Raw genomic sequence first — 27,805 nt, 5'->3', positions numbered from 1 at the left:
GGCAGCAAACAGAAAAATTGGCAAGGACGATGTCAGTAATGCCTAGTCTCAATATATCACTCAACAGCACAAGCTTCTTCGCTGAAAATCACAGCATTATGGATAAACCTAATGAGCAGAGAACTTCGAACGTCTTTCTCTTCTGCTTGACTTTTATCATTACATTCACAGCGCTTCTGGGCAGCATTTATTCACTAGTTTTCCTGCTGAAAATGCAGAACAAAACCACGATGTCAGTGATTGTGACCTCGCTGTCAGTAGATGATTTGATCAGCATTGTGCCAGTGATTATTTTCATGGTCACCCAGTGGTCAAGTGATGTGCTCCCCCAGCCTCTGTGTACCACCTCAGCGCTTATGTATTTATTTCAGGGCATTTCTAGCAATCTGAAAGCATCTCTTATAGTTTCTTACAACTTCTACACCATCAACAAAACTGTAATGATGAGCCGCACCACTTCCAAACGACCGGTGAGCATGACGTGGGCCATTCTCACTATTTGGATTGTCAGTTTGCTAATCTGCATTTTGCCTCTCTGTGGCTGGGGCAGCTACATCCCCACCTCATGGGGCTGCTTCATTGACTGTGCCAGTTCCTACATCTTGTTTTTATTTATTGTCTACTCGCTGTGTTTTTGCCTCCTCACAGTGCTTTCTGTCCCTCTAACTTACCAGCTGTTGTGTTCAGATGAACAGCAGCAATTATACATTGATTACCAGGAAATCTCTCGAGGCTGTGTCACCCCTGCGACACCTGCAGGCTGCAGTACTGCTACCCCATCTCTGTCACCAGAGGACCCTGTGGATAAAACCCTGAAGCGCTTCCAAAATGCATGTGCCAGCTCAGAGGCAGTTTTCAGGAAAGGTGTGGCTGAGAGCGGTGGACTCAAGCCCCATTGTGTGAACAACATACAGAGCAGGAGCTTCACAGTGGGTTTTGCCCAGAAACGATTCTCACTGATTCTTGCAYTGACAAAAGTCATTCTCTGGCTTCCAATGATGGTAAATTGTCAGATTGCTTTACTCTCTAATATTTATGTGTGTGTAAACGGGATATGAGTTCATGGGATGTAAATTGAAATATATGAGCAGTAGATGTAGCAGTTGTTCCTTATACTGTAGGAACAGTTTAGCATAGCATAGTATATAGTCTGTATAGCAAAAGTCCTTTTAAAACAGATCTGTGTTACACTACGTGAACTTAACTGGCTTTCGGCAGATTTGGCAGAGCCTGATTCACCAGTATGCTACTCTGTCTTCACATATTTTTTATCACCTGACTACAAGGGTGAATGAAGTCCATCCTTCTGTGTTTCTAGCTCTCTAGTAAGCATTTGATCAGCATTATGGGGTCTGTGAATTTTACTAAGCTAGCTTTTCTGCCCTTCCTCACAGCTGTCAGTCACAGATYGGTTAAGAAATAGAAATTGTTTGAAAAATAAGGCTTTTTTGTATCTTTGTAATCCCCATAGCATTTATGGCCAGGGGTGTCCATGTGCACGAACTAGGACCTTTGGGAACAAGTACATTCTCATATAAGTAGGAATAAGTCTATTCAGAATATGAACATGGCTCTTGCTTAGTATTATCCTTGTCCTCTGGGTGTATATAGACTTAGCATCTTGGCCCTTCTTAACGGAAGAGAACATTACAGAATACCTGCAGCGCAGTTCTGTGTAGTCCTAAGTTCTCTTGCTCCCCATCAGGAGTTGGGGTTTCTCAGTACCATGCAGGAGAGGTTTAGCAGTCTCTTTCAAGTTACTTGGATTGTGAGTTGCTTCTTTTAATAGTTTTCAGGCATCTATATTTACCACTTAACTTGAAGCAAGAGGTCTTCTGAGAAATGCAGAATGAGAAGAAGAGAATCTGTCAATATGTTTGTTTACACTCTTTTAGAAAAACAATTGTTAGGCTCAACATACCTTTGGTGACAGCTTGTGGCTTTTACTCGTGCCAGATTCATGATGAGATATGTTTCCTCCTGGAAATACATGATGTGCTTGAAGCAATTTAAGTTTCTGTGTGCTCTGCCTTTTCAGATACAAATGGTTGTCCAGCACATCATAGGTTTTCAAAGCCTTTCGTTTGAGACACTTAGCTTTCTGCTGACTTTGCTGGCTGCCACAGTCACCCCGGTATTTGTCCTGTCAGAAAACTGGATTCACCTGCCTTGTGGCTGCATCATTAACTGCAGGAGGAATGTGTATGCTGTGTCTTCGGAAGAACTCAAAAGTAAGTATGGGAGGCTGACACATAGCTGGAGTACATCTTGTAGTAAATAGGATAGGAAGTTAGTGTCAATAACACTGCTTTGCTTGGCTGAACTTTCCCAAGTCCCTGGCAGATCTTTCAGCAGAACTAATGAACTCTGAAACCTAGTTTCACTCTCCTGTTCTACCTTGGGAAACATATATCTGCCAAAGTCTGGTGGGAAGTACTAATCAAATACATGAACCATGCTAATTATATTTAATGCTGAGGGGGGAAAAATTGTGAACAACTTCACGTTCTTGAATTAAAAGAAGGACAGGATCTATTGTTTGTACACCTACCCTATAGATACTGAGCAGAAATTATAGTGATACCAATAAGCAAACACCAAAGGTCATTATTTGGTGGAGTGGGTGTAGGTCTCTCAGTGCATTCATGTAACTTGTTGAAAGCCGAGGACCTGCTATGCACTTCTTTCCTAAAAAGATTTTCCTGCATGTCTATAACATTTATCTGCTATATGTGTGAAATAGAGGATGATAGACCTTCAGTGATGACCTTCTTGGAATATTTTAAAGCTCTGGAACTAGTTTTTCTGGCCCACCATGTAAAACCAACTGAAGTAATCACTGCATATGCTGTATCTAGCCCAGCCTATCTGCTGAAGTTACATGACTTTGTTCTTTTCATTAAAGCTTCTTGAACTTTTGGTAATGTTCAGTCAGAGAAAAAGACTGGAAAGAAGTACAGCTATCACTCTATGAACTTACCTCTACAGAAGAAACATACATTTAGATTTTTGCAAACAATAATAGCATCAGATTTGTGGCTAAAATGTTGCATAATGTTTTTCTGTAAAGTACTTGTCACAGATATTTATGAAATATCTTGATCTCCAATGCTCCCATAATCTGTATAGTGGGATTGCGTTTTGAATTAATGATGAAAATACGACTTTTCCAGTAGTTTTTTTTTTTTTTAAGTATTTATTAAAATGTTTTAAAGAAGTTTAGTGAACCTACTAATATAAATTCAGGCTCTTTATTAATAATTCAATTACATTAACTGCATATGCACATATGTGTGTATGTGCATACACGTTTGCTTTCTGGGGCAATCACAAAATTTAATAACTTAAAAAAAATTAAGCAGTTCAACAGTAGATAATTATGAAAAGTTTAAAGGAGAGAAATCTGCRAAAGGACATCTGCACCTGTTAGATCTCTGTTAGCATATCATAAATGTGTTCTAGTAGAAATATTAGTAAGAAAGCCAAAAAACAATGGAATAAGGAGCAGGAGTCATTTTTTTATTTACTTGYGTAATTATTGTCAAGAATACATTAACAGAAAATGATTCCATAGAATCATAGAATCAGTAAGGTTGGAAGGGACCTCTGGAGATCATCTAGTCCAACCCCCCTGCTCAGCAGGGTCACCTAGAGCATGTTAGACAGGGTTGCATCCAGGCGGGCCTTGAAGATCTCCAGAGAAGGAGACTCCACCACCTCTCTGGRCAACCTGTGCCAGTGCTCTGTCACTCTCACAGGGAAGAAATTCCCCCTCACGGTCAGGCGGAGCTTCCTGTGCTTCAATTTCTGCCCATTGCCTCTTGTCCTGTCTCACGGGACAACTGAAAAGAGTTTGTCCCCATCCCCTTGACACCCTCCCGTCAGGTACTTGTACACACTGATCAGATCCCCCCTCAGTCTGCTCTTCCSCAGGCTGAAGAGGCCCTGCTCTCACAGCCTTTCCTCGTAGGGCAGGTGCTTTAGCCCTCTGATCATCTTTGTAGCCCTATGCTGGACTCTCTCCAGCAGCTCCATGTCTCTCTGGTACTGGGGAGCCCAGAACTGGACACAGGACTCAAGATGAGGCCTCCCCAGGGCTGAGYAGAGGGGCAGGATCACCTCCCTCCACCTGCTGGCAACACTCTTCCTAATGCACCCCATGATAGCATTACATACACCCCAGGATTCTRTTATTTACAATTATTTTCATAAATAATAATATAAATTTCTGCATTAGACTTGCAGCAGCAGGAGTTGTAGGGTTTGATAAAGTTGTCCCTTCAGGCCTGTGCAAGGTGAATTGAAAGTGTTGGCAAKTTACATTTAGGGAACTAAGAGCTAAATACTTCTGAGGATCTGAGTGTTGTTCCTTGTTTCCTGCAGTGAAAGTCCGCTGACTTACATGGACGAGTCCCTGACATCCACTGCAGTGTATTAAGGAGAAAGCAAGCCCCCAAATCTTGAAGAAAAAACATTTTTGTGCATGGCTTTGACTGCCTTTGAACACATCTCCAAATGCAGAATGACTTCTGCTGCAACTCATGGCCTTTTAACCACTTTCCCAGAGATGGTGACTAAAGTTTTTCAAGAAGACAGCTTATTCCATATATATCTAATATAATATTTAGAGAGAGAACATACAATAGATGGAAAAGCAACAATTATAAAATAATTTAAAATAAACATGTTTTTTAGAATTTTATGCTAAAGATCTCAAGTTTTCTCAAGTTTTCACATTCTGCAGTTTTAATGTAATGACTGTTAAGGTCAGAAGTTCACCCAAAATATCATCTGATCCAGTCAAAACAGTATCTAATTGGTGAGCAGGGTTACATGTTATATATCACTATACCTTTTCTTTTGTAATGTAGCATGATAGATTGGGGGGATGATTTCTTGAGTTGAATAAAAGGCTGTCCTTTAGTTACTACATAAAGCAGGATGAAAGGAAGACAGGACCGTGAAGAATCTGAGGTGATTTGTGTTAGAAACAAGGAAGCATGCAGGTATATAAATGGTAATTGAGATTTAATTGTTTAATTACTTAAGATTAATTAATGAAGCACTGAAATTTAGAATGAAGAATATACAAAGTTCCATGGTGCAAGTGCTTCCGCTATTTTTTGTTTTTTATTGTAGAACTCTGTTTTTCTTATTTGACTGTTAGCATTGAAGAATAGTTTTCAATTCTCAGAAATACATTTTATCACTTTGTACAAATTTTCTCCTTTAGGCATATAGCTGAAATAGGATTGGGGAAAATGATATTACAAAATGAACCATAATTTAACTATTTTCTTCTTGTGTGAACCTGATTAACATCATAACCAATTTGTTTTTGAAAATGGCAGATGAATCTACCAGTTTCTGGGAACCCATGAACTTTTTGGAATGTGTTATTTCTGAATTCATTAAGAAAGCAACACAGCGACTTACTGTTTAAGATATCTTTCTTCTTAACAATAGATACTTTTTATGGATTGGAAATTAACTGTCACTGATAGTATCAAAATAAATTATGTGTCTTAGAATGTAATTTACATTTTATGTGTAATCTGATTTTTCTGCTCGCTTTTGACTCTTCGACATTTCTCCTCTTTCTGTTTAGCCAAACGGAGAGGTTTTGAGTTCAATCTGTCTTTCCAGCAAAGTTATGGAATCTACAAAATAAACCATGAAAACTACCATCATGATGATGGTGATAAATCTGTGTCATATCACAAYTTGGTGAGCTATGATTGTGGTAACTCCAAGGAGCCCCAGAAAGCAAGCGACCATGCCTGCGAGTGTGGGAGCACCGAGTTCAGCACCGCGGCCGTGGTGGACAGCTCCAGCCTGGCTGCCGGCTGCAGCAGCGTCCGTCTGGCGGGGACAGAGAGTGGGCAAGATCCTGGCCTGGACGGTAACCTGGACCATCTCCTTTCTGACAAATCAGGAGGCTTTAAAAGAGAAGAGGCCAGCAGTTTTGATAACTCGACTTTTTTTGAAGGACCAGAGAGAAGATTGTCTCATGAGGAAAGCCATAAACCTGAGCTCACAGATTGGGAATGGTGCAGGAGCAAATCAGAGAGGACCCCTCGACAGGTAAAACATAAATTTCCCTCAGTTTTTTCTGATAATAAGTATTTTACAAAAACGTGAAATGATTTTTGCTGATACTGAAATTCCAGTTAGTTTTACTGATAGTGTAATTATTTTTAGTAAAAATCATACTTAGCATTGTATATTTTAGTAAATTCACACATATTTGCAAATTCTAATCTGGCAATAATTTTTCCTTTGTCTCCTTAATTATGGGTTTCCATTATTGTTACTATTTTGCATGCACCTGCATGATCTGTGTATGGTAAGAATTCACTACAAAATACATTAATTCATCTCAGTGACTAGGAATTTTCTCTCCAGAAGACTGCAGAAGATTACATTTTCAAGGGTATTTCCAAACATCTGGTGTCAGTTTTTTTTCCGTGGTTACATTTTGGGTAGGGAAAAAAGGAGAACTGGAAAAACAAACATAAGAAGGAAACATGAAGAGTGAGCACCTCAGGTTAGTATAGATTTCAATCTGGGTATGAAGATTCCTATTAGATTCAAAGAGAAAGGTTCCAAGTATTAAAATGATCAAATCCCTTTCTTGTAGAATGTGAACAGTTACCAGGGAAAAGAAACAGCCAAGAACTAATTAATTTTCTGGAGCTGTGTGAGAGAAGTGATTAAAGATGGATTCCATTATATATAGCACTTCAATTTAAGGGTTTATTAAGGGTGTCCACAAACTTAGCTTGTGTAGCTCTTTGCAGAGAAGTTCTGATTCTACTCTCTCGCCTTCGCTGGGCACTGTATGGAATCCAGTAAAGCTTTTCACAGCTGAGGAGAAGAGGAATACCAGCAAACCCTAGCCTTTAAGGACATACTGTCTGAAACTAATACATAGAACGATTTTACAGTGTGACCTTTTCACCTACAGGCATGTCCCATTGAACATACCAGCATCTCCATAGAAACTGGGGTTCACTTTCAGTTATGAGATTGCAGTGCTATCTGTTTCAAGTGCACAGTCCTTGTTCACATGTTCCTTGCTGCAATCCTCATTCACATACCTTGGTTTATCAAGAACAGCAGGATCAGTGATTTCTTCAGCATGGGGACATTTTGGTTCTGTCATGACAAACCTTGTTGCTAGTGCCCCTATTTATGCTGGGAGGGTCTGCACCRGTTCCTGACTAGAGTTGAGTTCAACACTGAAGAAGAGGTAAAAGAGAATTGCCCCAAAATGCCATTTGTAAAACGACAGCCTGAAATTGGGTCCAAGATAAGGACAACTGTAAGTTGAACTTAAATCACTAGCTCTCTCATATAAGAGTAGAGACTTAAAGGAGAACTGCCAAAACTTCCTTTTATTTTGTATAATCAGTGGGTTTTTTTAAGAGAAAGGGTGTGACAAGATTTAATGCAGGTCAAATGCTGAGAAAGATACTTCTAAAGGAAGAAAGGAAGGAAATACTATTAACCATTCCCATATGAAGTGAACATAGAGAATGTTGAGTGGGCAATGAGCATGAAGATTTTCCAGCTCCTAAAAAATGAGTGGTTATGAATTAGAGGTCAAACACTGGCRTGAGACACCAGGCAAGCCTGTAATGTGACATCTCTAGTGGAAACTGAAATGAACAACAACTGTTTATCCCGCAGCTGTAGAAGTTGCATGTTGGTCTGTTCACATACTGGCCTCTAAAAAAAGCATCTCAAGGGTGGTTTAAGGAGCAAAAATGGGTAGTACTGTATTGTGCTGTTATCTGCTCCTATTCTGTATGCACATTTCATGTGAGACATTGTTTATGCTCCAGCACACAATTTGTTAGCATAAATAGTGTATATAATAATTCTATAGCAGCATAAGTGTATACTTATTTTCAAGATAAACCAGGGCAGTTATATGTGCATTAGGTTTTATTATTATAAATACATAGTTTTCATATTTTGTATGTGGCAGAGTCACAATTTTGTATTCTTGTTGTAAATTAAGACAACTTAAATCTCAACGCTGCCCACTCACCCTCAAAGATTTCCCTTGGTAGAATCCAAAAGGAGCCAGTATTGGCTTTCAGTTTATTATCCATGAGCAACTGCAAAACAGATGCAAAAGGATGTAAGCAAAGGACGTTACTGTATTTTTGTTATTATTGTATTACTATTCAGTTTGAACCTTTGTTTTATTTGATTAAATTTCAGGAGCTTGTGTGGTAAGCAGCAAAATTACTTTTCTTCTGCTATATTTGGACAGATCATAGTTGGCCATAGGAAAACCATCTCTTCAATTTTCTCTAGGACTGTGAGACTGAGAAGAAACAAGAGTGTGCCTCTGTTTTGAGAGGAATGAACAAAACAATTGCCAAAATCAAGAACTCAAATGCTCAGTAAGATGGTTAACATTTGGGGAATGCTATGTTTCCTGCATCGGTTGCTATGCTGTGGAAGCAGTTAGTCTCCCACTGTCCTCCAGTGGTCATACAAATGAAAATACSCATTGCCTGTCAAAGGGGTTTAAATATTTCCATTAAAATAAGTGGAGGGCTCTGTAAACCTGAGAAACACATTTCCAGGTGAAGTAGTTGCATGTTTATACCCTGTTCAAGCAGAATGGAAGATTGTCAGTGTTTTTCCTGGATGGTTTAGTTTTTCCCAGACTATCCTGACTATTCTTGGAAGGGGAAACTTGGATTAAGGAAGCTGACTTTTAAGATTTAAAAAGAAGGGAAAGACTCACTCTTGCCTAGATTAAGAAAACTCTTCTTTCAGGATCCAGTGCTGAATGGGGTAGATGAAACACTGTCATGTTTTGTAGCATTTTCTGCAGAACTGTGGCTTCTGTTAATCTCTCTAGTGTCCGATTAGTAAACTCCACATTGGATACAGTCTCTACTTGTTTATTTGAATTCTTATAGCTACTAGTACCTAGAATATCAGCCCTTCCTCCCCACTACAACCCCAAGGTGATGCATAAGAAAGGAATTTGGGGCAGGAGGAAGGCAGAAGCCAAAGCCTATCTGTCTACCTGGCTGAATATTAGCTAAAATCTGAGGGCTTCAGTGTATGCTATGGAATTCGGTAGAAATTTAGTATTGCATTCAGTGGGAGTGGGGCTGGAGCCTGTGTGAAGCCCACAAGACAGGAGTCACGAAAGAATTTAGGCTGGAAGAGTCCTATGGAGGTTCCCTAGTCCAACCTCCTGCTCCAAAGAGGGCTATCTTCAAAGTTAGATCAGTTTGTTCTGGATCTTCACACATTCGTAGGTAAAATGACTGAAATTTATTTTATGTTTAAATAAAGTGATCTCCTGTTTGATATACACAAGTTTATAAAATGAGTCAAAATAGGAATTTTGGCTTTATATTTCATATTGGATTGATCATTCCTTTCATTGGAAAGCAAATGTTTACTCTCTTATGGCATGTGTTGGTGAGATTGTGTCCAGGGGCAAAAGTAGATGATGACTGAACCTGTTTTTAATCTACTAGTTCTTGTTACCTTCTTGAGTGTCATGTGAAATTTAGTTAACAAGATCAATATGTTGCTAGGCTCATCATTATCTATGACTTTCCTTGCAGCGGTTTCCAGACATTTTTTGTTTTTAAACAAGAATTCCTTCTCCCATCTCCCACAGCTGCTGTTTCAAATTGCTAGACCTGTGACTTCCATTACAGYGGATAACAGCATCTTTTTGTGAAGTAGTTGGCAATGACTGCCTGTGGCTGGCTTTATTTGCCCTGGGGCTTTATATGTCGCTTTTGGACATTCCATTACAAGGAATCCTAATTTGTCCTGTTCTGACATTTTCCAAGTTATAACACACTGTGCACTTGCCAGGCATTAAGGCTTTTATGGTCTAAAAGTTCAAGGCTTCTGAGCTGCAGATCTCATTGTTTCTGACATTCAGCATGAGCTTCTAGAGCTTCACAGTACTGACATTTGCTTTCCTGGTGAAAAGGGACAGAATCTGAAAGTCTGCAAGTGTTGTGAAAAGAATTTTTATGCATTTCATGGATGTATGTTGGGTGAAAGATCAATTTGGACCAAACATTAAGTAAGTTGGAAGCCACCCCCTTTGTTTAGCTTATCTGGAGATCCCTAGGTATCTRAGAAAACTCATTTTCTCCTCATCTTTCCCCATAGTTGCCTCTGTTAAAGTCACCTTTTTCTGTGTACCTCTGCTTAATTTGCCAATTAAACTAACTAGTTGAGGAAAAAATAACAAATATTATCAAGAAATGGGTGATTATCCTAATGGGATGCAACTTCCTGACTTTCAGTAGTTTCAGACTACAGACTTTTGATCACAGAAATAAACATAGATGTTCTTATTAGAGTACTTCCAGCTTGCTRTTCAAGAAGCAGAAATTGTAATTCTGTAAGTTTCTGTAAAAWTGTAAGCTGCAAGTGGTGTGGTAAGTGTGTCCTCACATGCTGAGTTTCCACATAGCAAAGGGCGTGGTTGCTTGGCATGAGAAGTTACTAAGAAAAACAGAATGTCAGTTCCTCTATAGATAGTATTGAAAATGGACAGTGAGTTATCTTATAAAAAATTGGAATACATTTTTTCTTATATTGAAATTCTTTATCAGCTCTAGTTCAAACTAKCTTGATCCTGCCCTCTCTCCACCTTTGATCTTTCCCCTAAACTTCCTGTAATAAGTCCTGTACAATCCCCATACGGACTTCCCCTGTATCCCATAATGACTGCTGTGTGCCTGAAGGCTGTAACTGCCTGTAGTCTGTAAGGTGATTTGGAGAGCCTCTCTGTCAGGCTCATCTTGACAGGTTTCAGGCCTGGAGAATGGGCTGATGACTCTCCTCTGATAGCCCTGGGAGCAGTGGGCCAGGGGACTTTGTTTCTCAAATTGGATTATTGAGGTTCCTCCTCCTGTTGTCATTCTTCTGTGCTACATTGTGTTTGGGGAGATGAGCCTTTACTCACATAACCTAACAATTTGCCATTCTGCAGTAATCATGGAGAGCATTGCAGTAATCAAAGCTAGAGAACACCATGGTGACTGAGATTAGACTTTGGGAGAACAACAGCAAACTTCTGGCTGGTTACAGGTATTATGAGAATTCAATATGAGAGCTGCTGCTACTGAATGAGTAGTAGAATGTATATTGCTGTAGCAGGCAGGTTGACTCATTTGGAACCAAAACTGCTTGTAAAGCAAAGTAAAATGCAGAACATTTTGGTCAGGGCCAAAGGCTGAAATAATCTAATCCTGATCTCTGAACAATAGCTAGCCAGGCACCAGATTTTCCACTAAGGACAAATATTTCTTATTAGCAGGACAAATAAAACCTTTACAGTGTTACRATGTTGCTTCCATCAGTGTATCATCATTGATTTTGTCAACAGATGAAGCACCAAGTAACTACTTCAGTCTTTGCCATGTGCTGGCTATGACATCTAACTATATTGTCCGGATCAGCAAAAATGGAGCTGGCTGTCATCAGCGTCATCAACTTTCTAAAAGCCTATTCACTCATGCCTTTTTATTAATCCTTCTCATAGACAATTTGCAGGAGAAGAGGATGAAGAGAGAGTTGTAGTGTCCAAATAAAAGCAGTCTTGAAGGAACTTAGTTTTGTGAAAGAATAATTGCCCTAAGTGTTTCTGAGAAACCTCAAATTTTTCTGAGAAATCTCAAATTCTAGAGTTCATAACAATGAAATTTTTAAAATCCACTTGTCTCATTTTCAGAACATTTGAAGGACTTCATGGCTGTATCTATACATTTACCCCTGCTTTCCTATCCAACAAACTGTAAACCAGCTCTAGTCTTGTAACTGTATAGACACATCAGTGGGCAGCGATGGAATGGATGAGGCTTGTCCTCAGTTACCTCAGCGTGTCCTGTGGTAGACTGTTTTGAAATTGTTATCTCATAGTTAATTGGACTTGAATCTGTGCTAAGATGACCTGAAACTGTTCCAACAGTGTATAAAACTAGTTTAAGGATTATCAGAATCAGGCTTCATTCATATCATACCAGGAATCCTATAAAAGTGGCTTCAATGTAGAAGGAGAGTTTACAATGTCATGTTAAGCACTGATTTACAGAATTAATATTGTTTAAATGCATGCTAGTTTATTTATATTAAGCTAGTCAGTCAGTTATACTATTTTTATATGTAGCCATAATGATCTGGAGATAGAAATACATTAATCTGGTAACGTTAAAGTGATGATCTTACTCAAGATGCCGTGCAACAGTTTTCCTTCTCTTGGAGTTTGATCTGTGTATCGCTTCCTGAAAGGGCTATACAGCTAACACCATTCAACATTTGCCTCACAAGTTGTGTTACCACAAAACTGGTGCAGAGATCTTAGTCTTGCTAGGTTTTTACCTCTACTTATTCACTGCTAGGGTAAAAACAAAGAAAAGCAAGAAGGGAAAGAGAAGAACATGCAGTCACATGTTTGGAGTGAAATAGTTGCATGTCCACTGTGCCGATGGCAACTCTCCAGAACCACTTAAATAGTGCTGGTCAAAATGCAACACAGTTCAAGAATGATCCAGTCTTCTCTTTTTAGCCTCCTTTTCTGAAGATTGCCTAATTTGCTGTTTATCATTATTTAATCTTTATTTACATACCAGTCACTAATTTTATCATTCCAGTTCCTCACCTAGTCTTGTGCTGTCAGCCAGTTCTATTGACTATACAACTGCTACTGTGCAAGCTTTTAACAGACCAAGAAAAAAATGTTACTGCAGAAGAGCAGTATATGAAGCCATCTGTTTCCATTTCCAGAAACAATCCATACCTGCAGACTGTCTTTTCCCTTCTACTTAACAACAAAAGGCTGATTATTTCACAGTACATCTGTTACGAGCTCTGCCTTCATTGGCAGTGTATTAAAGTTCTCTGCAGTCTTTATAGGCTGCTGTCAAAAAGAATTGCCTTACTGTCATGGAAATTACTTGGTTCTTTGCCTGCTCATGGACCCTGCAGCTCTCACTGAGAATTGATCCTAAGACTTCTTGCAGGTCTTAGATACAGTATTCTGTGTCTGTATCTGTAATCTAGTTCTCTTTCAAAGAAATTAATTGACGTTATGTTAGGACTTTATGTAATGGTTTGAGTACCATGGCCAACTTCTATAGTTTTACAGCTTTGTGCTGCTGTCACTACTGATTCCTTTTTTGTTGGGACTATTTTTCCAGTATACATCCTCCGTGTTGGCTTGTGTAAGGTACAGAAAGGCATGTGAAATTCCTATTCTTTGAAAAAGCTTTAAAGAAATATACAACTCAGAAAACACTACCATGTCTGAGGTGCATTCAGGAAACTACCTTGCGTGTGCAAAATATTAGCCTTTTGACAACATGAAGTGATGTTCCTCTGGAACAGTCCCATTGAAAACAGATAATTAGCGTTATATCTGTTCTCACAGTTTTTTTCAAATTTCAGCTCTTTATCTACTACTTAGATACTGCTGCTGCACCATTTTCTGAGTGGAAAGAAAAAACAGTAAGAAATGAAAGTGTATGACAGAAAAGTGAGAAAAGACACTTTCTTCCATTTCTTAGTTTTAGAGACCATTTTTGTAAATCCATTCTCCCTTTTACAAAAAGACATAATGTATTTCCATTTTTTAAGTCAAGGCCATGGCCATTTTTTGAGGGAGGAGCAGCTGGATGATGAACTTCCTGGTTTGTTTGACTTACTAGAATTTTATTCACTTTACATCTTAGTTACATATTTTACTCAATTTACACCATAGTTACATACAAATAAGAACATGGAAAATTTTCACATCTGTTAGTAGGATATAGGTGTATAGTATCCACTGATATTACTAGAGTTTTGCATCTAAATCTGTAAGCAGTTTTGGAAGTTTCAACAGAATACCTCTTCTCAGAGGAATGAATCTTTACAAATAATATTTGCAAGTAGTCATCTGTGTTTTTAAATTTTTTTTCTGCCCAAGTCTTTTTACAGAATGTTTGGGGAAAAAAACTATGCTAGGAGCTGCTACTAGTTGCCTTCTCCAATTGCAGCACAGTTGTAATAGCCTGCAGCTAACCTAAAACTTGATAGGGCTCTGGATGACAGTGGATCCTTTACCTCCCAGTTGCCTGTTTAGAGTGTGCTCCCAGAAACAGCTTTCACTTTGCTTTCTGTAAGGGGCCCAGCTCTGAACAAAAAACTGTTAGTGATGGCATTTTGCTTATTCCTTTTTTTTTTTTTTTTGTCATATCAGCTGACAGTCCGTGAGGTGGAGTAGGAAGAAGATGTACAATTAGATGTGCTACAAGGCTGAGCCTGAAGGCAGGCTGCTTTGTCAATATCCCTGTCCAAGCTTCAGAACTCCTTTGGAAGAAGAGCTGGAGCTGTGATGTGGTTGGGAGGAAGGGGAGCTGGGGACTGGCAGAGCCCTTCTGCACAGTATGAGAACACATATACTAAAAAGAAGTGCTAATAAGGCAGGGGAGGAAGCAGCCACTTTCTTAACCTTTTGCAGTAAATATATCCTTGAATTCCTTATTTAAATGCTTTTTACTCCACCCTATCACAATTCTAAAGAAAWACAGCAGTTTTCCTGGCTTGTGTTTGGCCTTTCTTCTAGTTTTCTTCTATTTCCATAACCAAAGCCTGAGCTCTCCTCAAGCTCCTTCCTACCTTGCCATGTCCATTTTTTCCCTGATCCTTCTTTCACACTTTCYAGCAGATTTACTAAGCCCTTTGACCTAAGGCTTAGACCTTAAACTTTTGCCTCTGTTTCAGCTTGTGAAAAATGAGCACAAAAACAAGCTTTCATAAAGACTTCTGTGCTGCAAAGCTAGCACGTGGCAATGACTATGCTGATAAAATGGGGACCGAGGTGGGAATACCAGATGTGGTGTTGTGTACTAAATCACAGTGTTTACAAGGCAAAAAATATCCTCTTGGGCTGCATCCTCAGAGTAGGGACATAGTGTTTTTCCCATTAGCACTAATGGAAGGCAAGAGGCTGAACTACATATCATGCATGAAAATCTGCCCATTTGTACTTCTGTCCTGCGAAGCCGTCTTCTACAGTTCCTCCCAGCTCTGCTTCTGTAGCAGGAGGAACTTAGAGATGGGAGTTATATATGGCATTCTCTCAGTTACAAAGAAACGTCAATTCTTACATTTCATGTTTTTTTCTAACTCCAAACTTACGCAGTAGATACTGGGCAGATTGGCCCAGTGTGCATGCCACTTCCTAATGCTCCAAGAAACCTATAAGATCAAAGGTTTGCTGAAATGTGTGAATTTTGTGGTATGGTTTCTATCTTGTTGGAAGATGGTTGCACTGCTAGATAAGAGCCAGTAAAAGACTTCCCATCTCCAGTGAAAACTGCACGGGGAACTAGAACTGCTGGTCTCCTCTCAGTGTTATGTCAGGTACAGCTGGAGATAGTAACTGCTGTTCTTAATACGACTGAGCCATTTGGCTGCACTGTGTTTCAGAATTCAAATGTGAAAAATCTGTGTATTTGGGTAAAAGTTTGTGAACCATCATGACAAAAGATAATTAATTTCAGCTGAATTGAAATTGTCCAGTATTGAAGATTTTGTGGATCAAAATATAAACCCTTCCGGTAACCCAGGCAACCAAATCTTTATTACAATTACTTTTTCCTTGCTAGCCTTAAATAGTTGTCTGATATACACAGTGAGATAAATGCATACCAATTTTATACTTATGCACACAGTCCTTCAGTTACTGTAGTGATGGTCCTCAATTCCAACCTCTCAACACATTGTGTGTCTTACAGCTGCAAAGGGTGAGAGTTACAGGCTGTCTGACCTTGTTCTGAATGTGTATCAGCAGGTAGAGGTGTGAAACTGTAGTAGTGTTAAAAAGCACAATACTCTCTGAGTGTTGTGTCTGTTTACTACCTCAGGTTATAAATTTGGTTTACCATTTGGAAGTTTGAAGGTCAGAAAAAAATTGTGGCTCGGTTATCTTTAGGAAGTCAAACTTTATCAAAATCAAAAAGGCATTTTACAGAATTTTGTAAATAAGTTAGTAAACAGTGAATCTGATTCAAAGTACCTGAAATGCAGCCATGGCAGTTTTTAGTCAGGTAAATAGCTCATTATATGTAGCAGAGCTTTTTCACATTCTGCCCAAAACTTTCCTTAGAAGAACTATTGGTATTTCACATGTTTGATGCCAACAGCCCCTCCAGTACTTCCAGAGGAAAGTAACTTATAACAGGACTGAACATGTTTTAATGTTCTTTGCTGACAGCACGTGCCAGCTGGCCTGCAACACTCACTAGCCTGAAGTGATTAAACGGTAAAAAATCTCTTCCTACGTTACTTTCTTTTTTTCAGTCTTTCAGCAACCTGTGATACTTGCAAAAGGATGCCCATTTTAACAGCAGTAAGAATCAAAGTAATCACTTTGATTTAGCTTTTCACAGAATAGGATGCCAGAATACATATATGAGGCCTTTAACTTTCTGTTGAAGCTATGTGCTATTTGGAAGAAGGTGTTACGTTGGAAAATACCATAGCTGATTGTCTGCTCATTGTCAGTTCTGAGAGTAAAGAGTAATTCCATCAAATTGATTTTTCTGGAATAAAAGTGGCATGAAAGGAGAATGAAACAGCCTTGTTGATGAAAGATACCTTTAATGACTTACACAATAGAGGTGTTTTTTCCTTTTCTAGAAAGATTGGGTGCAAATATATCATGTATTTTTTTGCCTCTAGTTAGGTGCCTTCAGGCAAAAGAAATCTGCTAGGCTTGTGTTGTATTACAGACTTAGGGATTTTTTCTTCGACTTGCTACATCATCTCCTGCCTGCCTCAGGCAAACCCTTTCAAGGGACTCCCTATACAGAACCTTGCAAAGAGAAAGAGAGGGAGACTGTTTAAATGATTTCACGTAGGAGGAGCAGCATTGTGTCTCTATGTGTTTGCAGTTTGAAGGGTTTTTTTAGCAGTGATACAGGATCTTTCTCACCCCAGGTTAGTTGTAAACATTCCAGTAAATGCCAAGTGCAGCACAGAGGCCTGAGGTATTTCCCCAGCTTATACTACTATATCTGTATATCTAGCCTTTACTGTGATATAAAGTCCAGTTTCTTCTTGCAAGTGCTGTTCTATTGGTTGGAAAGTCAGTGTAGCGTTTAACCACTATCTCCTAGCTTTACTCAAAGTAGGACAAAGTGATGCAAGGCTTAAGAGGCCTGCTGACAGTCCGCTTACGGTAAAACTGAGGTTGGCCCTCTGTCGAATTGCAGCAGTAGCAGAAACACTGAGAAGAGAAACATTCGCCCAGGAGGGCAAGGCTGAATGTAGGCAAGATCTTGTAACATTTCCCTCATGTTGGCACACTAATACGAGGAAGCTAGCTCTTTATGGCTGCTGCTGTTTCTGTCTTGTTCAGATAATAAATAAGAGCTTCCAAATTTGTTGCTTAAATAGTTTTTTTTGAATGCTAGGTACAAGTATGCATGCACACACACAAGTAGAGAAAAGAAAAAATACCAGGCTCTGGGAGAATAATAAGGATAAGTGCTAAGGCCTTGTAGAGCTGTACCACAGACACTGTTTGTCACAGACTCTTACAGGAATCAATCCAGCAAAAAGCTGCCATTGACGGCTATCGGTGTTCTTCTTACGAGAGAACAGACAATGCTACAAACACGATCGATATCACCTTGAGCAAGGCAACCTTGCACACTGTGCCTAATGCCACTTAATGGAATAGGGGTTACAAAAGCAGTGCAATTTAGAGACCTTCCAATAAAGCCATTACATTCTAGGCTGAAATGGAGAACATTCTTTACAGACTTGTGCTATTTTYCAAACAAATCGGTCAATCGTGATATTTCCCTTGTAAACAAAAGTACTGTTTCAGTTTAACTTTACAATGCCTTCTGTTTGGCTGAAAGCCTGCTAGTATTAGGCCTGCAAATAAACTAAAACCTTTTTTCCAAGGGTAGGGTCTTCTGGTGGCAGTACTCGCATAAAATAAAGTTCACTGAGTCTGGTGAAAATGGCAAGGCCTAATTTTGCAGCTGTTACAAAAATGAGAATGAATGTCAGTAGGTCACCTCCTGTTCAAAGAGTGACCACTTCCTAGKGGCAAGGTGATGGAGAGACCTCTATCAGACTCCCCAGATATCTGAAATCAGATTCAGATTTCTGAACCCACCACTGGTTGCCCAAAAGACCTCTTCTGTGTTCTGCAATAACAGCTTTCTACAGCCAGTTAATAATTTAATTAGCCTGTCAGTCAAAACCCAAACAGATCATTTTCAAAGGTTCATAACTGGAAAGTTTTGGCAGGTACATAGACCTGTGCAAAAGCCAAGCGGCTCCTGCAAAAGACATGTTTTTTAAAGAGTGATATATAGGTTGCAGAGTAACACYCTTCTAAAGCAGGAGATGACAGTTCTTTAAACACTGCTGCTACTTTAATTGCACTCGTGTTGACAAAACCCTTATTACCGAGGACTGATCAATAACTGTATAACAAAGATGCAGGGGTGGAGCGATCTCTAAAGCTAGGAGTAAAGTGGTTGCCTCAGTGCTTTTTCATGCTTTTGAAACCTTGGCTGGCTTCTCCATATGCCCCTCTGCTGTATGGATGTAATTGTACACATAGACCTTAACCTTAGCCATCAATTAGTTGATGAATTGTTGCCCACTTTCATGGTGCTACTTGTGGAAAACACACACAAAAAAATGCAAGAGCCAGAATTAATTTGCCTGGGTAGCCAAAGTGTTGGTGTTTATTAACTTCAAAGTGCATGACTGCACAGCTTAAATATTCCTCTAACGTAGATTTTTGCACATATCCCAAATGTTCCTTCATGCAAATGATTAAAACTAACACGCAAATTTTAGGTCTGCACACTTTTTTACCTGAAAGTGCAAATAATTTGTTGTGAATTACCATAACCCTCTCACACTGTGTTGTGAAATCAAATGCACAGAAAGGGATCATTAAGTCAGTATTTGTTCTATAAATCTATCTAAAAATAAGAGACATACCAACTATAACAGATATACCTGTTTTCCCAGTTACTTTTCAAAGATCATTGTAGGACTGAGACAGGTGGCCAGAAGGAAGGAAAAAGTTTGGTGAAGGCCAGGCATATCAGCAGATCCTGCTAGGCAAGTCTATTTCCACATTAGAAGGAAATATTTCTTGTAAAATCAGCTGTTCTATGAAGAAGACTAGATATAGTAGATTTGAAACTACAAATATTTACATAAAAATATAGATTGTTTATAATAATTTCAGCATAAGTAGTGGTAAAACATCTTCAGTTTTGCAGGACAGAGGAACTAGAGCTCATGGCAAATGACTCTTACGAAGTCCAGTAATAAGGAAAACTATGCACTCATCTGAGTCATCAAGTCTGTTTATCTACCTTAGTGAAGGAAAGAAAATATTTTTTCTTTTTCTCAGCATCCTGCCTTATCATCGTTTAAACCTTCAGATAAACAAAGCAGATCTAAATGTAAAGCTGAATGAACACAATCCCTTATTGTCTTCAAAACATATGTATGAGAATGAGATCTATGGGTGAAAAGGTAAGAAGAATCAGTTCCAAATATGTTTATGGTTATAGGCATATGGCAAAAGTATTCTTAAACTTGCCTGGTACCTAAGATGACCATGAGCAAGCAGCTGGTGCACACTATAGTAAGCCAAAGCCTCCTCTCATCTCTAACAGGTACAAGATGGCCCCCAGCAGATCTTAAAGCAAAGCACCTTCTCAGCTTCTATCTGTGCTGCCTCCATACAAGAGGTCACTAAAAGTTACCATATGCATTATTTGCAGAATATTAAAGATCTTTCTGTTGAATTAATTTACCTCAACCATAGACAACTGAGTACAAAAGTTCTGCTATGTAGATGCAGGTATTTTTGTCTTGAATATCTCTGTTGCTCCTTCTATTATTAATTTGCTCCAAGTAAAGATCCATCTAGACTGGGAAGCCCAGTGACAAGTATTAGTTTACAAGTCATTTGAGGTGAACTTGTCTATTTCTGTCATATCCTACTCTATATTTACTGCAGTCAGCCTCTCAAAAGGCAAATCATAGCAGCAATTAATTTTACTTCAACTAATTTTTAGGAGAGCTTCTGTTTTAAAATACACAGAAAATACATTGTCTGTGAAAAGAAATGATGGGATCCTTACTGGAGACATTCTAAAAATAAAACTTACGACCCAGAGCCTGGATTCTATCAAAGTAATTAGGAATGCAAATTCATTAGAGCTTTATTCAGATTAATTCAGATTTCTGTTTAGGAAGATAGCATGGCCCAGTGTAAGTGGCACTGAACTGGGACACAGCAAAACTTGCCTTGGCTCTACCACTGTGCTGTCTAGCAGTCTCAGGAAAGTCATTTTTTGTTCTGGGACCTCACATCAAAGCACTCCTACCTTTTCCAGATATAAGATACAAACTCTAGTATGAACTGTACTTCCCTATAACACTTACACTATCTTGCAGAGTTTTAGCACCTGTTTTGTCCTTCTAGGGTCTGTACTTCATGACATTTCAAAACTAGAAATCAAGAGGAGAGGTCTACAGACTAACTTAGGCTTTGGGCTGTTGCCTGTACATAGATATGTGGAACCATTTGAGATGTCTCAGGTTGTCCCACTTGGCCTTCAGCTGCTGTTTCAAGAGTGGTTAGGTCTCCCATTAGTCCTGATCTATATCTGAAAATCTTTTGAGGATATCTCAGAACCCCTATGGCATCTCAGATGTCATTAATCAACCAGATCTAGGCAACTAAATCCAACTTGAGATCCCTCTTTTAAGAACACAGCTTTCTCACAAAGTCAGTGGAGGAAGGCTCCTCACGTGGGCACACTGGAGTGTCCTCCAAACAAGTTTACTTTCCCTTGACAGCATAGGAAGTCCAGGCTCTTAGGCTTTTCCTTTCTCCTCCCAATCAACTTAGCATTGCCTTTCTTTCTCCATTGGCCTTCACAGTATTGCAGCAGCAATTTATTGTCTTTAAAATCAAACTGAGCTGTGAATTACTTGAGCCACAATYCAGGATGTGTGACTTGTTGAACAAACGTTCTTTCTTCGGATTTCAGCTGCTAGCGTAGGTAAAGATCTACTTTTGGAGCACAGTCAGCTTTGTTCTTAGGCGATGAAGTATTCATTGATAACTATGTTTGGAAAATAGAACTGTTAATGCTTTTCCTCTCCACAATTTGATTGKGTAATCAAATGTAAATACTATCGAAAACAGTACTCAGATTTGATTACAGTCTTACATTCCTGATTTCTCCAGAAGTGCCCAGCCCTGGAAATTGCCTGATCAACTCCAGATGCTAAGGGGAAGCAGAGAGAATGCCATATGTCCTTGGGAGGCACTTAACAGCATGCAGAATAAGGCCCTGTTTGGCAAGTGATGAAATTACAATTTCCTTCAAGTGTACTGGCTACTTAGTACCTGTTTATTAATCTTTAACACAAGTATAACCATTTCTTGGGAAACAGGATAGAAAAGGGTGTTTTGTTTTTGTTTCTACCAATTTGCAAGGAGAAATACAGTGACAGATCCTACAAAAGTTACCTTTCCTTTCCTTCCTCCTCAAAAAAGCCGTGAGAGTAAAACCCTTCTTCTGTATTCAGGCAAGACAGCAGAGTTTCTAAATTACAAAATGCCTTCTCTAGGATTACTTAAAGACCATAAGTCAGATGGCTCTTTGTGGACCCTTTCACACTGCTCTGCCAGGGCCCCTTGACTAGGTGACCTTGGACTTGGTTGTGTTCTCTGCACAGGCTGAGATTATCCCTGCATTATAATACCCTCAGCTGGTGAATCAGGCTCAAATTCTGCTCAGATAGCCAAAATTGCACTAAAGAGGCTGGTCTTAAACTACTAGGATTATGATGATGATTTGCCTCATAGCAGTAACAACTTTTTTCTGTTCTCCGTGTAATCTGGGAAATGAGTGAATAATGAAAGGATCTGCAGTATCAATTATGCAGATATTTCTCTGTTCAAAATGCAAGAGCACTCTTAAAGGAACGAGTACATTTGTGACTTACTGCATTGTAATTTTTCATCTTTGCTTGTTAAAAAATTGATGTGCTGGTACATGTAGTTCTCCAGTGAAAACCATGCCCTAGATTCTAACAGACAGAATAGCCKACAGCTACCTCAGACAAGAACAGTACAGAGGAAATGCCTTGCAATACGACATGATGGAAATCAATGAACACTCTTCATAGAAAGTAAAACTAGGCAAGGGAAGGACCAGCTCATGTTGGCTGGGAGCTCATGGCTGGTGTCACTGTGTTACAGATCCTGCAACATTCATGTGTGCTGAAGTGCACATGGATATATATTAAGCAACTTTGAAAATTATCAACTTGCTGTTTCTCTGATGCAAGCCTGCAAAAAACAGACCTCCAGAGGGATATGTAATATGTGTTGCTAAGGCTGTTCTTAAGGAGAACAGCTCAGGCTTAAAGCTGTTCTACAAATTTTATAAGACAATTCAAATATTCTTCTAGATAAAATTTAAGGGTGGCCTGAACATAAAGGTGCCTATTTTGGCTTAAAAAATATTTTGCCTTTTTTTTTTTTTAACAGAACATTTGAGCTTTTTTTTTTTTTTTGATTTTTCAACTATCAAAATCATTAGATTTTCTGTGGCACAGAAATAAGTCTGTCCCAATCTTTCCCCTCCCCAATCAGTCCTATCAGAAATTTAACAATGAATCGTAATAAGATAAATATATATGTGTGTGTGTACAATGAAACATAATAAATATTTTATGCAATATATTCATCTGATTTTCATCAATATGAAAATGAAATGATGATCAGTGAAATATATTTCATGTAATATATTCTTCATACAAAGAAAAAGAACAGGCTTCATTTTAAATTTACTGCATTTGAACAGATATGTGCCTRATCCTTCCTTCACCCCTCATAGGTGTTGAGCATGACATGACTGGAGTCTCAGAAAGACAAGTCATAGGATCAGAATCACTCATAGCAAGACTTTCTTGCCCTGTGTTGTTACTGAGAATCTCAAGCAGGTATGGGAGACATCAAGAGTTAGACAGTATGTACTTAAAGTGTGCCATATCTGTGTGATAATACAAATCACAATGTAACTAATCCTGATAAACACAAAACTAAGGTTTTAGAAAGCTTTCTAAATTTTATTTCAGAAATAATGATAACTGTATGTGTGTATCTGATATGCTGCTAAACTCCTGAAACACAAAAGCTGCAAAATGGCACTTTGATTTTAAAAATAAGGTTTATTTGTTTCACAAAGCTCTTCACCTTTATGCTCATGCATAATTCCCACATGCATTCAGATGATAAGACAATATCAAAACATTGTCTTTCTGAACACAATTCCAAGAACCAGTAGCTGTGAGCTTTCTGTATCTTCTTAAAAACATCTTTGTAATAATACTTTTAAAAGAGAACATGTAGCGTAGGTAGTGTGGGAGTAGTTAATATGTGTATTTCTTTCAGAAACTTCAGGGTTTCTTTTAAATATGAGAATACGAAGAGTAGGGGGAAAAGCATGTGGAGAGGCCAATGAAGCAGTACCCTTTCAAAAAACATTCTGGGCTGAAGTATGAATCACAACCCTGCTACGGTTGTGGATGCTGAAGTAATGCAGGGATGAGACGCAAGGATCTGAATGGACGAATYGAAGGCCACTGTTTAGCATTACTCAAATTGCTTCCTGTTCCTATTTTAGAATGAAATTGCATTACAAGACTTACAGAGCTGAGCTGTAAGTAACGATGAGAATGGAAGATAAAATCCTTCTTCACAGGATCTACCAGTATGGTCTGGCTTGCTAGGTAGATTCTTGTTTTTTGCCATGAATATATCACAAGCTAATGGGGTGTTAATGGCCACTTAAAAATCAAAAATGAATATTTAATAAGGTTATCAAGATCAAGATAAAGGTCACAGTCTATTCTCATTTACAGTAATTCCTGCTGAGAGTAAGTCCACTGGTGATCAAATTTGCCTGGCTGTACATAAAGCCAGAAATCCATTCTTCCCTCATTTGGAGTAACTGTTTTTATTCATGGCATTTTTCTGTTGGGCCATTCGATTCCTGACCGAAGCTTGCAAAGCAAGCAAAATACGGGTAACAGCTCTGAATCCATAAGAGCACCTACTTTCTGTTGCTCAGTGTGCTTGGTATTGCAGTCAAGCTCAGGGGCCAGCTCTTACTCACACAACTGAGAACTAAGATGACTGCTGGCCCCTTAGAAGTGCAGGTACGTAGTCCTTTCCGGTACTGTGGCCAGCAGCTGCAGTGGCTCCACTCCCGTGGGGACCACGGGAGTCTTGCTGGGGCTTTGGCACTTCAGGGCCAGCCCCGTTAGTGCTTGTTCACCTCAGCACTTAGCGGTGAATTTCTAGCTCAGTGGCTCAGATCTCTGCTCTGGCTTTATTTCTCTCTACCCCAGCATGTAATTCCTGGATTTGATTTAATTTTTAATAAACTCAGTGTATAATTTAGTAATTTTTATAGCATCATGTAAATGCTGCTCATTTTTCTTTAGTAGCTTGATTTTTTTTAACTTTTTAATATTTTGCGTTGATAGTGAATAGATCTGTTACAGACACATTTACTCTGTCAAAACTTGGAGGCTATAGTCCGCTTTCCTTGCTACTCAGGTATTACACTCAGTGGATTTAAGGTGTGATTTGAAAGCTGCTGCTTAACAGGGCGGTAGTTACTATGTAGTTGCTATTCATAGTCATGAGTACATGGCATTCTGATGCATGGATGCAAAGACAAAAATGGATTCTCTTACTTGTAGAAACAGAAGGAGGTGTCTGTAAACGAACAATACTTCTACTTGAATTTTTCTGACAGAAGGTTGTATCGGTCATTGACTTCCAAGTTAGTGACTAGGAAGTGACAGGGAAGACTTGGTTTGTCAAATTAATATACTAAACCTTTCTGTTTCTAGTCACTTTCTCAGTTTTACTAGAAATGAAATAGTAAACAGAACTAGCCAAAATGGGATTAGACCTACTCGTTCTGTCAGTTTCCTTGTTCTTCGTTTCTTTCTTTTCACACTGTTTGCAGAAGACAAATCAGTAGCGCATGAGGAGGATATTGGAGGTTCTGCTTCAGCAGAAGGTGTCCTCCAGTAACACACACCGGCAAGACTTTTGGAAGCTGGGGGTTTCTGCCGTTTGTCTGTCGGTTGCAGGTAGATTAATCACAACACTCAAAATGAAGAAGAATATCCTGCTTTCCTAGACAGTTATCTCCCTCCTTCATCTTAGCCCTTCCTTGCACTGGGCAAGGAGAAATGTGAGTGCTATCTAAACCCTTCAAATACCCTCARGTTCATGCATCCTGATAAATTGTCTGTCTTTCTTCCTTTAGTTACTGTATCCATATCACATTTTRTCAATTTTTTCACCTCATTCATTGATTGCTATCATAGGGCTTCTTACTCCCTAATCTTCCAGAAAGTTATGTTGTGCTAAACTGTGGGGAAAGGGGGGGGGGGGATGACATTTCGCCTGGTGAGTTGCCCTTCTAGACAGCAGCAGCAGGAGGCAGAGAAGCCAGTGGTGAAGTAAGTCAGCGCCTAAGCAGAAGAGGGAATTGCAGCACAATAGGAGTAAGTTGGCACATCACATAGTAATGTAATCTGGAGATATTTGAGGCAGATTTAAAAGACCATCAGTGGTCCTGAGAAAGCAGCATAGCAGTGGCAACACGGAAGTCTGTACTGGGTGGTTTACCTTGCTATTTGGAAACTTTTCATTGTGCTCTGTGCAGACTTCTCTCTAGTGTCTCTGTGGGTGCGGAGCTGGATTCTGCAGCTTTTCTTAATTTCAGTAGTCTTTTTTGCTGTACATTTACCTCTAAAATTGTTTAGTCCTTCCTTGTAAACTGGCCCGTCCCAGAGCCAGCACTTCCAATCTCTGCCAAGGAGGTTGTCTTGGGCAAAGCTGCCATTCATTTTCAATGGTGTTTTTAGTGAATAACAGCCAGTTCTCAAGTGCCCTTCTCAGTGAGCAGCCAAAGGCCAACTGTAGCAAAGCTAATGAAGAAGGAGCAATAGATAAGCCCTGCAGTAAAAGTCTCCAGAACCAGAGTACTGCGTTTTTTTGCTCCGTGTGTCTACTTCTGCCATCACTTGTGTTTTGTTCAACGCAAGTCACTGAATGAATGACCCCCAGAGGTAAAAATGTGAGCCTTTAGAGCTTGAGATAAAGAGTCAGGAGCTACCCTGCAGTGTTATGGAACATGTAACAACTTACTACCTAATTAGCTACCACTRTCTTTGTAGTAGCAAACCATTTCTTCTGTTCTCCACACAGGCACTCACAATAATTTCTTTGTGTAATGCCTTTATTTATTTATAGCGTTTGGAATAATTACTTTCTTTGCAGCTACAAAAAATTCATAGTTTGAGCATGACCTTCAGTACAGCACAGCTCTAACTGAATTTCCTTTTCCTACCTTCAAATTTGTGAACATTACTGAGAATGAATACCATCAGAATAGTAGCAATGTAAATCCTTGGTTTAGATTTCCAATTGATACCATTTTACAAGCATAATTTTCACCACAAAAATGAACAAAGATACAAAAGAGTTCTACAAATGATATCTGATAAATTATTTTGGAAAGTTTAGCTGGGTTTCTAAGCCATTTAACTTTAGGCATCTAAGTTAGTTAAGACTAATTAAGACATTACTGCCCGAGGGAGACAGATGCTGTCAGACTAGGGTCCTATTTTTTGGCTGTGCTCTGGTATGATTTCTCTACCTTTGCTGACTATATGAGAAGTCTTGGGAGACCAGTATCCTGATATAAATTAAGCAGAGTGAAAACACTTTCAGAGGGGCCAGCTCATAGCCGCTATCTCGTTGTAGACTTGCTGCAATGAAATTTTAAGACTGCAGATGTATTATAATGAAGTGTCTGTGTCCATAAGCTATAGCTGAGTCACAGTTGCTTGGAACTTCGCTTTTCATCATACAATCTTCATTCTAAGACATTTCCTTTTACCCTTTAGAATGTCATAACGTTAATTTAAGTACTAGTTTTCTAAAATATTCCAAAGAAAAACCTACAGTGGTAGAATCAACTAACAAAGCAAGCATAACTGGCTTGTTTACAATTAATTCTGACTTCAAAAATTAACATTAGATAATGGTCATTCTTTTTCTTTCCAGCGCTCAGGTGGTGCCTTAGCTATTCCTTTGTGTGCATTTCAAGGAACTGTATCTCTTCAGGCACCCACGGGAAAAACCCTCTCTTTATCTACATATGAGGTAAGCACGGAGGGGCAAAAAATAACACCCACGTCAAAGAAAATTGAAGTATATCGATCTAAGAGTGTTGGTCATGAGCCTAACCCAGAGGAGTCTCCTAGTACCTTTGCTGACACAAGTGTTAAAATTCATTTAGAGGTTCTTGAAATTTGTGACAATGAAGAGGCCCTGGATACTGTGTCAATCATCAGTAATATCAGCCAGTCCTCCACACAGGTTAGGTCTCCATCCTTGCGGTACTCACGGAAAGAAAATAGGTTTGTTTCATGCGATTTAGGGGAAACTGCCTCSTACTCACTCTTCATACCATCAAACAATCCTGACAGTGATATTAACATATCAATTCCAGACACTGTCGAAGCTCATCGGCAGAATAGTAAAAAGCAACATATGGAAAGAGATGGTTATCAGGAAGAAATACAGATGTTGAATAAAGCATACAGAAAACGTGAAGAAGATGGCAACAACAATTAAAAGACATTTAAT

General features: G+C 39.1%; 1 protein-coding gene across 2 annotated transcripts; it reads left to right on the top strand.

The window, feature by feature from the left end:
• Window positions 1-23: 23 nt before the first annotated feature.
• On the top strand, window positions 24-27,805 carry GPR149 (G protein-coupled receptor 149). Of its 2 annotated transcripts, XM_085302877.1 has the most exons (6): window positions 30-1,001; window positions 2,039-2,231; window positions 5,609-5,709; window positions 5,768-5,817; window positions 5,949-6,084; window positions 27,221-27,805. In XM_085302877.1, exons 1-6 carry the CDS (start codon window positions 30-32, stop codon window positions 27,791-27,793), a joined length of 2,025 nt encoding a protein of 674 aa, XP_085159003.1. In that variant the 3' UTR covers window positions 27,794-27,805. The 2 variants fall into 2 exon arrangements, with proteins under 2 accessions (XP_085159004.1, XP_085159003.1); XM_085302878.1 differs by having other exon boundaries at window positions 24-1,001; window positions 5,609-6,084.

The sequence above is a fragment of the Rhea americana genome, unplaced genomic scaffold (genome assembly GCF_003343005.1).
Source record: "Rhea americana isolate MKP2758 unplaced genomic scaffold, rheAme1 scaffold_193, whole genome shotgun sequence".
Lineage (NCBI taxonomy): Eukaryota > Metazoa > Chordata > Aves > Rheiformes > Rheidae > Rhea > Rhea americana.
The sequence above is the reverse complement of the archived record's forward strand: the minus strand, read 5'-3'. Positions and strand labels throughout refer to the sequence as shown.